The sequence below is a fragment of the Centruroides sculpturatus genome, unplaced genomic scaffold, assembly GCF_000671375.1.
Source record: "Centruroides sculpturatus isolate CEXI.00-Female unplaced genomic scaffold, Cexi_2.0 scaffold353, whole genome shotgun sequence".
NCBI lineage: Eukaryota > Metazoa > Arthropoda > Arachnida > Scorpiones > Buthidae > Centruroides > Centruroides sculpturatus.
In genome coordinates this window covers 121,950-135,587 of record NW_019384573.1, presented here as the reverse complement: position 1 = coordinate 135,587, position 13,638 = coordinate 121,950, and the positions used below count along the sequence as shown (strand labels likewise).

At 23.5% G+C, this 13,638-nt stretch overlaps 1 protein-coding gene across 1 annotated transcript in view; it reads right to left on the bottom strand.

Annotated features, from left to right (window-relative positions):
* Nucleotides 1-13,638, bottom strand: part of LOC111624246 (hemicentin-1-like) — a gene marked incomplete at its 5' end in the record, with an annotated part of 182,045 nt that overhangs the window by 47,879 nt on the left and 120,528 nt on the right. Inside the window, one exon of the mRNA XM_023367059.1 lies at nucleotides 3,677-3,973. Within this exon, the coding sequence (XP_023222827.1) occupies nucleotides 3,677-3,973 (297 nt within the window). The remainder of the gene's footprint in view (nucleotides 1-3,676; nucleotides 3,974-13,638) is intronic.

Genomic DNA, 13,638 nt, shown 5'->3' with positions numbered 1-13,638 from the left:
ATACTTATATATATATATATATATATATATGATTTTTATATTTATGATTTAAAGTTTTATCGAAATAAAATGTATTTAAATGTCTTTTGATCTCAAAGTTTTTATTCCAATTTATTATTTTATACCTTAAATTTTCAATAAATATCTATCATTTACATTATTTTTGTATTGAATTGAATGTATATATATGTACTGTACACTTACTGTATGTAGAAACTAGGATGATTTTTGATTTATATTTCAAAAATAGTTTAAAAATAGTACGAATTTACACCAAAATAAACAAATTTCTTTGAATTGTATAGGATATAACTTAGAAGTTATAGTCATATCTATTATAGTCCCTCCTAAAAATCTTTCATGCTAGCATCACCAGGAAGTAATAAATATTTATTGACTATGAATACGAAACATCATATTCTGACGTGGCAGATTGATACATGTAAATCCATATCCAAAGAATTCTTCCAAATTTCTTTCCATAAAAAAAATATAACTTAAAAAATAAAAATATAAAAAAAGTTATTACTCATGAATATAAAATTAATTTAATATAAAAGTATAAAACTTGACTCTTCATGCTTAAAATACTTTCTATTTTTTAATTAATTTAAGTTTATTATTAATTAATATTAAATTATTTTAAAATATCTACAACTTGTCTCTATTTTATACTTAATTTACATACTAGTTTCTTAAAGAGAGTAGCTACATTATAAGATAATTTCTTAAAGAAAATAAATAAATTTAATTTAACAAACAAAGTTATTTATAAGTTTATTAATAAAACTATAAAAATATGTATTTATATTATTATTGTAATATAATTCCTGTTTTTATAAGATATACTCCAGGCATAATAATGTATATAAAGTAATTATTATTCTATGTTATATATCAAAAACCTTATTCTCTCTTATCTCAAATTATTATAAATTATTATTTTAAGCTTATAAATAAGATTTTCAACTTGATAATTAATAAAGAATAATTAACTATTAGGAAAAATCTACAATATATATCATACTTTATATGGAAGTTTCTTAAAGAAAATATAAAAATTATATATATTAAACAGGTTTTAAAGATAAGTTTAACGATAAAAATCTTAAAAAATTAATAATATTTGTTTTAATTTACACTTTTATAAGTATTAAACTTTCTAAGATGTATTTAAAGCGTAATAATATAATTAGAAGCAAAATATATTTTAATTAATTATTATTTAACTTTATATAACAAGAATGATAAGTGGTTTCTCTTATTAAAAATAATAATTTATCATAATTATTATTATTAATTTACATTAATCTTAATGTTATATAATTCACTTGAAGTATTAAAGTGTAAATAATTATGGTTGTACCATAAAATTATAAGCGAAAATAATTCGATTATAATACATTAATATGGATCAAATACCATCAAAATAATATTTTAACAAATAAAATTTTTCAAATAATAAATTTATTTTAAAAAAATTTAAACAATAATGTATATATTTATAAAACCTTTTAAGAAAATATCCTTAAAGACAAACTTTTAAAATTTTAAAAACTTAATTAAATTGTTTAAATTGCTTTAATGTTGTTGCTCTTAATGATATAAAAATTTCATCAATGTTATCTTTTACTTCGTTTAAAAATAAAGATTACCTGTCTTAAAGATTCTGTATTAAAAATTAAATTGGCTATTGACTAGTTAAAATGTTACTAAACTTTATAATTTATTTTTATATACAGTACAAAATTTAAAATTAATGTTTTATAGAAATGTAATAAGAAAATACAGAGATAATTATATTAAATGCATATACTAATTAAAAACTTATTTTTTTTTATAATTTTAAAACGCAAAAAAATGTTTGGATATTTAGAAATAAACTAAAATAAACAAGTTACAACATGTTTATTTGTGAAATTTGTTTGTTTCTTGTCATTTTTTACAGGGAATAAAACTTTTTCGTATAAATATAACAAAAATACCATAATATACCTATTTATTTATTTATATACAAAAATAAACAAGTTTGAACACGTTTAGTTTTGTTCATTCCTGCTTTTTTTTTTTAATATCTCAATTACTTGTATATTACAAGAAATTGACACACGTTCTTAATTTCAAATTATGAAACAGACATGTTTATATTACATATAACAATAAAATATGATATAAACAATGAAAACGACTAAAAAATATATATAAAATCTTTTACAATAAAAATATCACATGCAGATATATACATTGTACAGGAACGTACAGAAATTTACAAGACGTACACACAAGAATCCTCCTAAATGTATTAATGAGATTCCTGAAAGTAAGAATGCATTTTTAGGGTTACATTCAGTGTTCCATAGTAATGTAACAAGATCTAAAAGGGTCAGTGAGCATGCCGGAAAAGAATGACCTGAAGGATGTCACCGAACGTGATCCAAGTAACAATTTACACTCCACCACCTTCAATCATTGAACGATGGAGATACAGAGAATTGAACAGAAATGTGTAACAAAACACCTAGCACACAAGTCTTATAAAAAGATTTCTTTCGTTTAGAGTAAGCCTATCTAATTTTCTTCTAACAGATAAAATTGCTATATTAAATTTCATGGTTCTAATACTTCAAGAAAATTCCGAAATTAAGAACTTCAATCTTGTTTTTTTCCTCCTCTTTTACTAATTCAAAGAAAAAAAAATGTTTTTCTCTCTTAACTTTAATTAAATAAATTATTGTTGAGCTAACTAAACATCATTTTTACGTTTTAATTTTTTAAAATTAAATTAAATTAATTTTAAAAATACTATATATATATATATATATTTAAGTAAAAAAATTAACGTTAAAGAATATGTATTGTATATATACTTTCTAACCTTAATTTATCATTAATTTTAATAGTGAATTAATGTTGTACCATTAAGAATACCATTTATATAATTAATAATACCGTTAATAAATAAATACCATTAATTAAACATTCCATTAAAGCAAATTAACAAATTATATTAAATATTATAATTATCATTAATGGTATTTTACCATTAATTTTATTAAAATTGTTCGAATTATTAATTGTTTATTTATATAAATATTGTTATTAATATTATTTACCATTAATGAGAAGTAATTTTAATGATATTTTCGTATTAAAAGTATAATTTTTTAATCCCAAAATTACTTTTAAAAATTATTCTTAATTTTATATATTTAAAATAATTAAATTTATTATATATACTGTATATAACCATCTTTTATAATTATTTATCATCTTAAATTAAATTAAATAATTATATTTTAAGAAAAAAAACTAATAAAAATTTTCTTAATTTTTTTTTGCGTTTAGTATTTTATTTTAGTAAAGTGTAATGCTTAAATTGTATTTATAAGCTTCTTATTATACATAAAATTCAGAAAAATAAATTAATTTATAAACTTTATTCCAAATTTTCTGATAACTTATTCATTAATAAGTATATTAATTGAAACTTTTCAGAGGAGGATGGAGAAAGCATCTTGTGTACCAAAAAGGAAGATATTAATTAACAGCAAAGTTAATTACCCTCAAAAAATAAAAAATATACATTATATATTTATATATATCTATATATATTCCGAATAAAACTGTCAGCAGCAGAGATAATTAAATTATCTAAACAGCTGTTACGATTACTCACAATATACTTCCAGTTTCCATCCTTCTTCTAATGCACTTCCTGGTATCAATGGATTATGAGTTCTGCATGAGAAATATTTACTATTGTCCTCCTTGGTTGGTGTAAATGTGATAATACTGGTAGTTTTATCCCCTTTTTGAGTTACATTAACACGCATTGACTTCATTTGTTTGTTACTTTTCCACCAAGTAATAACAGCAGCTGGTCTTGAGCCTGTCGTTGTACACGTGATTTCTGTTTCTTGGTTAGCTGATAATGGTTGTTGATAAGGTACTACATTGATCTCCATTGGCTTCACTATTAAAATTTAAAAAAAAAAAAAGAAAAAATAAATTACCATTTTAAACCACAGAACAAGGAAGAAGAAGTGGTAAAGTGAAGTGGAAAACTCATCTTAAATTTACAAATTATAGAAAATTCATTAATCATAAATATGCCAATTGCAAAATGTTGTATTTTATTTAAAAAAATTAAAATGAATTTCAATTAAGTAAATTATTAACAGTCGAAAATAAGAATGGAATATGACAATCAATGTCAAAAAGCTGACTGTTTGTAACTTTACAAAACTTTAGAAAAGTAATTTATTCATTAATTCTTATTCTTTACTAAAAATTTTTTTTCTAGAAAAAATTTGAATATATTAAAATTTTTTTATAAAGTAAATTTGTTATAGAATGATGTTTACAATTAAAAAGAAAGGATTAACGTAAAAGTAGTTGAGAAATGAACTTGATCCTCGACCTCTTTCTTCGTCAATCCGTTTAAGACAGATTTAATTTCATCAAGGATCTAAACATTTGGAAAAGGAAGAATTTCTTCTCGTCCTCTTATTTTTTCTGTTTTTTTTCTTATCTTCTTCTAAGATGATAAGAAAATTTTCACTTTGGAAATGGATTATCTTTTCTTTAATTACTTAAGTAATTTATAAAATAATTAAACTAGGATAATTTTTCATTTCTCTTCAAAAATCGAATGAATTTCCTCCACTTAAAAATTATATGGATTATTGAAATGTGAACTGTTTAAGAGAGTTATCAAAAATTTATTTTAGGAAATCAATTAAAATATTTTATACTTAATTATATTTATTTTCCTATAAGTAAATTCGCCTAGATTTTGTTCCTAAAATACATTTAAATTTATTTTATACCATTTAAGAAAGGGTAATATTGATTTAATAACGAAAATTAAGCATTGATCTAAGTAAATTCTCTAAAAGTATTTATTTTAAGCATATGTAATTACATAATCCATATCCTCTTCAGCATCCTCTAAGATGCTGAATAAGGATGCTGCTATAAAAAAATTTATGTATAGGTGATGTAGACTATTGTAGAAAAGTATTTAAAAACTGATTTTCAGTCGTGTTTAAATATAATTTAGAGTAAAGAACAGAAATTTAGATAATATTTGAATTTTTTATAACCAAAAAATTTATACATATATACATTTTTAGTTATAAGAGAGATATAACGATGTTCCTTCTCAGTTTTCTTTATCTCTTACCACTTGTTTGAAGTGTAATTATACAATTTGAAAGATTGTTAATTTTACAAAATTAAAAACTAATTTTTTAATACATAAAGGTAACAAAATATTTAATAATTACATTTATAATTAAATTTGTTAAGCAAAAATTAACCAATATAATAGCTTAAATATAAATGTTTATTTTTATAAAAAGATAATTATAAAATATTAATTACATCAAGTTTATTTAGTTATTTTTGTTAACGAAAAATTGGCTTTAAGCTACTTATTTTTCTTTATTTATTTTGTTTTAATTAATTAAAATGATAAGAAAGTTTCATTTTGGATTTAAAAAAATCTACTTTAGTCATTAAACTGCTCGAGGAGATGGGGGAAAAAATAGGAAAAACGAATTAACTTCTTGGCATGTTTGTTTGTCTGATTGAAAACTCTTGTTGTGGCTGGCGTACCCTGCAGTTTCATTACACACACACACACATACACACACACATATATATAGATATATACGTTATATATATGTCTTACAAGTTGTGTTCTCTTTCAGGAAATGTTTGATGTTATCAGGAGAAAATTCAAGTTGGTGTAGAAATAGAAGCAAGTATCTATAAGGTCGAAGTTAAGTGAACATTCCACAGTAAGAATTGGAGTAATAACCAGTCAGAAACACACTGAAAGCTTTCAGGCCGACTGGACTCATGTCATCCGGATATCCAATTTGGTCAGACACAACTGGGATTAAAGCTAAGCTTACAGCAGGTGGTAACAATATACCAACCACTTCATTACTTGTCGTGTTATGTGAAAGTGATCGCTGTGCTTTCTTGGTTGTCAGAAAGAGTACAAAAGATTGGATTTAATAAGTTGATTGCTTATATCGTACACAAATCTGCTTCCCTTCTACAAAATAAATTTCATTTAATATCTTTTAAAATTTAAATTATACGAGATTATAAAATAAATTAGAATAACGCCTGAAGAGTGAAAAAACAATCAAAAATCATTTTTTTTATCTATGTTATATTTATTTCATTTATAATGAATATATCATCTCTCGATGTAGACCTTTCTCCATTTATACATCCTAAAAATAGTTTTTCTAATTCAGATATTAAAGTGCTAACAATTTTTTAAGTGGTATTTACAATAACTTAGATAAAGACGAGAGGAAGAAGGGAGAACAGTAAAAAAAAAAAAGAAAAAAATATGAAAGCATCCCTCGATCTATGTCTCTGACACATACAGAGTGAATGTTGTGGTCGAATGATTCTCGTCTCTCTCTTGTAGTAACACCTATTCCCGAATGGATATACTTTATTGACAAGGAGGTATAGGATATTGGTAGTAGTCAGAGTCTCCATCATAGGATTTTTCGGCCCAGAGCTATTCTCAGTAAAAATCTTCAAAGTGAAGACTGCAGTTCAGCAATGTGTATGTGATCGGAAACCAATCAGATTAAGTGGAAAGTTTTATAGGTTAGAAATGGCCTAGATGTTTCACATCACCACTGACACCATTAAAACTTTACAACGATTTATATAAAAATAAATCCTATATAGGAATTATATAGAAACATACGTGAAGATTACCCAAAGGATTATACAGGATACAAGTTAGTTATACTGTATAAAATACAAAAAGTATTAGTGTGTATAATTGTCTGAGTTCTCAAATAATATTTCATGATTTACTAAGTATCATTGAGTTAGGTATTACAAAGGGGATGAAAAGTGAACAGAAATATTTAAAATTCTTGTTTAGAACATAATTATAAAATTTATTTATTTTTCGAATTAATATAACAATGTTTATTTAGTGTGTTCCATGTACAGTACACTTTTAAATATGAATCTGAATTGAGAACAACGTATTTTTCTTTCTCAAAATTGATGGAAACATGATAAAACTATTTAAATAAAATATTCATTTAGTCTTTACAATGTTAATTGACTTTTCGGTTATTCACTACATATAAATTCTCAATTTTATGATGAAAAAATTTGCATAAAATCGAATAAAATTGCTCTTTTGAGTGCGTGTCATTTAAATATTTATGTATATAATTTGAATTAAAGAAAATTCATTAAAAAGAATTCATAAATAATTGTTCCGAATATATCACATTATTATTCAAATGCAATAAATAAATAAATAATATATATATATATATATATATATAAAATAAAAACAGGAATGTTATTTTAAATTATTTGCTTCTGNAAAATAAAAACTAAGAAAACCGAATCGACATTAAAAATTGAAGAGAAAAAAGTAAAAGATGTTTTATTTTCGAAGAAAAAGAAAAGGATTATAGCCTATAAAATGTTTATTTGAAGTTCCAAGAGAGAAAGAAATATTGAGCATCACATAAACTTTCATATTTTCAACAAGAAACAAGAATTGTTATACTTCAGTCGATTATCATTAAATATTTAAGAATTTCTAAACCAGAAAAAAAATAATATTTTACAAAAAAAAAATAAATAAAAATAAAACTTTCATAAACATCAAATAGCAATTTAAGATTTCTGAAAATATGGAAAAATTTTATTTATTTATTTCTCTTAATTTATCATTAAAAATAAATTTTTTTAAATTACATTATTTTAAATTTCGTTAAATTAATTTTTTTGCCTTTGTTGTGTTTATAGAATTTTATATTATGAGAATTATATTAAAGAAGAATTTTCATCGTAATATTTTAAAGCATGATTCTTTATGCATCCTTTCCAGCATCCCGGATGCTGGAAAGGATGCTGGAGAAAAACACGAAGAAACATATTAATTGCTTGAATTGATTTATTTAACATCACGTTTTTTGTCTATTGTTTCTACTCTAGAGTCGTAAATAAACGTTAATTAGATTTATGAACGTAAATGGCTAGTTTCTATTAGTTATTCAATAGAAGCTTTGAAAAGTAGTGCTTTGGGAAGATGTCAACTGAATACAGGTGATCATTTAACTACTATCTAATATACTAAAGTAGCTAAGAACTTTTATCAAACATTACCATTAAAGTATTACTGTTATCAATCTTGATAACATTATTTTTTTCTTTTAGAACTTTTGTTTCACCAGAAAACTAAACGAAACAAACTTCTAAAAAAAATTGACTTAAATAGTAAATGAAGTTTACAGGTGTAGCTAGGACGATACAAATTATTTACAGATAGAAATTTATTTTTTTCTACTTGAAAGTGTAGGAAAGAAAGCAAAAACAATATTAGATGTGATATGTCTATAGGTGTTTTAAATTATAATTAAAAAGTGTGTAAGAAATGATTGACCTCCAAGCATTTACTACGTTACAATAGCACATTAACATTGTTTTTCAATAAATAACCGTAACATAATGACAAAATTAACTAAAAGAAACCACTAATTAGGGCCAGATTTACATATTAAGCAAGCTAAATTTTAGGGCCTCACGTTTTTACATTTATTATCATTTGATAAAAGCCTCTTGTATATTAAAACTTAGGGCCTGTCACTGATTACTCCCATCAAATTAGTTAGACAAACTTTAAAGGTCTTTAGTTTTAATTGATTTCTACGCGTATAATTAGTATAATAATTTATATTTTTATAAAAAAATTTATGCGGCGAAGATAAAGAAAAAAAAAAGTTGACACGTCGTATTATAAAATTTACAACGTCATAATTGTAATTTGGGCAACTAAATTTGGTGTTCGTGACCTAACTGGTAGAGAAGGTGTTCAGAGGGAGGAAGATACTTTATATAACTGTTGGAAATATTGCATAAAACCGTCATCAGTTTGGTCAACCAGTTCGATAAGTATGTTGTTACCCAAACAAGCACGTTCTCTACACATGGGATTGCTGTCTTTTACTGGATTTGTGTCAAAAATATTTTTACTTATGATGTCGATGAGTGTCATCAAATTCTCGATTTTATCATCATTCAAAAGTCAAAAGAAAATAATAAAAAAAAAAAAAAAAAAAAAAAAAAAAAATTTCTTTCTTCCCCTCCTGAAAAATATATTTATCTATCTATGGAAAGAATAAATAAGAATAACTAAAAATTCGAATATTTTTTCATTTATAAAACGAACATTTCGAGAATATATAATGGGGTTGATTTTTAAATTATTCACAAGTTTTCTTTTTCGTTTCATTCATAGATTAAGCTTTGTATTCTACAATAATAAAAAGTTTGGTAAAATGCAAAATAAAAAAAATTTGAATGTATATAGTTAAGTTGAAACATGAAACGAATGTAAAATACATGCGTATATAAAATATATATACGAAGCACAGGGTGGCGCAAAAGTCAGTTAACCAGGGTAAGGACTTAAATTTCTTTGTTTATTCAAATGCTTACATTCTTAATTACGTGTTTCTACGTTTACTATGTATATACGTAGTGTACGCAAAAAAATACATGGTTAACTGATTTTTGGACTACTCTGTACATTAAAACATATTTACAAATTGAAATCTAGAATATATATATATATTTTTATTTGTTTAACTTTTATATTATTAAAATATTAAAAATAATCACAATAAAAGATAAAAACTTTAAAGAAATTAGAATTAACTTTTTAATATAATATACATAAATTTATTTATATACAAATATTTATATGTTGAATATTAATAATAAGAAGATAAACACTTTTTTATCCGAAGAGAAGAATAAGAAAAAATTAAATTAATTAAAATAAATAAATAAGATGAGATGGAATGGAAATAAATATAAGTAAATGTAAGAGTTGAAGGTTGTTGATAACTGTTCAACCAGTTCTGATTAACAGACTCTTCGTGTTGTGATTATGTCTTATGTCAATCAACTGTCCATTCAACATCGTTTCTTGAACAGTCGATTCATCTCTGTCTGTTACAACATTCCCTATTGACTATACGAAGATGCAATGCTTGTTTTTCTTATATTTATTTACTAATGTACGCCCGAATTAAAGAAATAATACACAGAGAAAAACAAGAAAGAAATGTACTTGCAACTCATCCATCTTTTGTTTAATAATAAATAAAAATCATCGATAAAATATTAATTAACTTTTAAAAAAAGTTAATAAAAAAATATTGTATTGGCATACAGTGTTAAATTGTGTATAAATTATTATTAATTATTATATTTTTAATCATAATTAGATATTTTATAACACCGTCAGATTGCACGTAAACAGCTTTCGTTGGATTCTTTCTTGAGAAAATGATATAAATTTAATTACTGTACATTAGTATAAATTCATTAAATGTTAGATTTTAAATAACGTATTTAAAAAAAAATTAGTCAAAAGTCGATAAAGATACATTCCATTTCCTTCAATTAAAGAGTGTTAATTGAAATATTTGATAAATTATCAAATCAGGACGGTTGCAGAATAAAATTAAAATAAAAAAAAAGAAGAAGAAGTCATTAAAAGTTAACAGAAATGTCCTTATCAATGTTACACGAACAGTTAAATTTTTATGAATTTAATGATTAGTAGCAAATTTAATCCCTTTAAAAAATAAAAGAGAAGAATAGAAAACAAAAAATATATATATATAATTTATATACTTAAAAATATAAATCGAGTCAAACAATTGATAATTAAAAAAGAAAAGTTCCTCCTCGGAAACGTGTTAAAACCTCAATCTCTTAATTTATATATTTTAAAATAGAAGCCATTAAATAAAAAAGTACAAAGTTTTGTTTAAAAAAGGTTCGTTAAAAATTAATTAAAACATTTTTTACAACGAGAAAAGTGTTTAACTTGGAGCCAAGTATCGACTCTTCTCTACTAATGTTAAACAGTAAACGTCGTTTATACATGGTTAGAATTGTGTTTGTTATCTTAATTGATAAGGTGTAAATTTTTTCCACTTCTAAAAAGTCATATCTATAAAAAAAAAAACAGAGAAAATATTCTCTTTTCTAAAAATATTTTCTATGTATTAAAATACAGAGCGAGGGAGAAAACGAGGAAGAAAATAATTTAATGAGTGTCTAAAACTGTAGCAGTTAATAATATTTTTAAAAAAATATTTAAGTAAATTTAATTTAGAAGTTAATAGGATTTATATATAATTAAAATTATCGTTAAGAATTTTCGATAATCAGAATAAAACTAAGATTGATTAGGTTGAAGAATGAATATTGTCGATAAAGTACAGAGCACGCTATACAGTGAAAGAATTATTGGAACAGGAAAGAATATAATAAATTTAAATTTAATGATATTTATAAAATAAATATTAAAATTTTTCTTATTTTTTTAAACAATTTTATAAAGTTTATTTTTTAAATTTTATACAGTCGAACCTCCAATAAAGGCCACCTCTAAATGGCAGCAATTTTTATGTTATGTCAGTGGCCGTTGTTCAAAGGTTTGATTCTATTTAAATCTCTATACAATTCTCTTATTTTATATCAATCTTTTAAAATTTTTTTTTCTATACGTTTATATATATATTTGGATATAAATTATAGTATAATGCATGCTAATGAAATGTATATATAGATTTTTAAATATTCAAATTTTTGAAAAGTACATATTTATGTATGAAGGAAGACACTAGAGAAGTTGAAGGAGTGAGTGAAGATAGGACAACTTGGAGGAGGCTTAGTATAAACAGCCCCTATATAGAAATGGGATAAGCTGATGGATGGAGAAGAAGAAGAGATGGGAGAAGGAGCACGAGGAGCACAGGAGAAGAAAAGAATTATAGAATATATATAAATAACTTAATTAAATGTTTTTAATACTTAATGAATAGGTATGTCTTAAACGTATAAATAAATGAAAAGTATACATTTATACTTTTATATATGAAGGAAGATATTGCAGAAGAAAATCTGAAGGGAATAAAAAAGACAACTTGGAGTAGGCTTAGTAAGAAGAAGAAGAAAAAAAGCTCCTCCATAGAATTGGAATAAACTGATGGAAGAAAAAAGGAAGAGGAGGAGCAGAAAAAATAAGAGAAGAAATGTTTATATATATTAATTAATTAACTAGATATAAAAATTAATGCAAAATACACGTTTATAAAATATTCAAATTAGTGAATAATATATGTTTATACAGTATAAATATTAGTGAAAAATAATAAATATATATATTTAAAAAATCAATATTTTTATTGCTAAATAGTAATGATTTGTTACTTAAACGAAGTTAATTGCGTGAAAAGTAGATTAAAAAAAACTGAAATTTTAATTGCTTTCATCCATCTAATTCATCAACTTTCCATTTTTTTTTCTTTTATAAAAAGGCAGAAATCTCTTACTTTTTTAAATTAAATATTTAATTAAAACCTAATTAATTTCTTTTATCTAATTCGTAGCAAAGTTTTTCTGTATACAGATAAGTAGCATTTATTTTCTTATATTATTATAACCTAAATGCATAATTAATTTCCAATTTTGTTTCAATGAAAAAAATAAAAAAAACTCATAATAAAACCACAAATTTGGATGATTTTATCGAGTTAATAAGGATAAATTTTATACTTTAATAAATTAATCTTAAAATATAATGTTAAAATAAGGGTTTTTTTCTAACAGTTTTATACGTATACATTTATATAATTTTAAGATATAAATAAATAAATAAATAAAAATGTGACCGAAACTTCCGTAATGATGACACGTTTTTAAAAATTCAAGTCACGCAGTCTTCAACAGCTGGTGTGGTTTAGAAAGCTCAGATCTCAAACCTTTATTTTATGTCGACCCTTACACCAACTTAGCCATCAGGCACAGATAGAGGAGGATTATTTGAAAGACGAGGTAACTAGTTAGCTAGGTTGGTGTCGTCCCACCAGTGCAGCCATCATGCATATTTGATGGATAGCGACATGACGTAGTCATATTTCACCACATTGTATGTCCAACACGTAAACTCAATCTCCTGTTGTGCTCCTATATAATTCAAATCCAAAAAGGGGGTGGGTATGAAGAACGAGAAAGATAAAGATTGGTTACGTCACTTAGGAAATCATTTAATAAGTTCCTCTTATTTTTTTCCTTACCCTCTTTACTAATAAATAAATTAATTATTATAAACGGTATAGTATGATTTTGTTTATATTATTTTTTCCATAAAAATTCTGCCATTTCTATACGATTTTTTCCTTTTGTATTCTAAGCATCTTACGCTTTAAGAAAATCATAAAAATGTATATATCTGCATATTTTATATTCTCTTATAGGAAAGTTGGATGATAGATGCAAATGTATCCCGTCATATATTTTGTTATGTGAAAGAGTAATGTGCACGACGTTATCGTAATAGTTGGCATGAATAATATTCTACAGAATATAAAATTTTCAAATATAAGTTCTTGAAAAATATTGAAATTTTTAACGTTGTAAGTTATCATATTCATAAGAACTGTTATTAGTTTTGTACAATGCCATATATTTTATATAAATTTTTAAAATATAATACTTTTAAAATAGAAATATAACCAGCATCGCCTAGTTAAATATATAAAAATA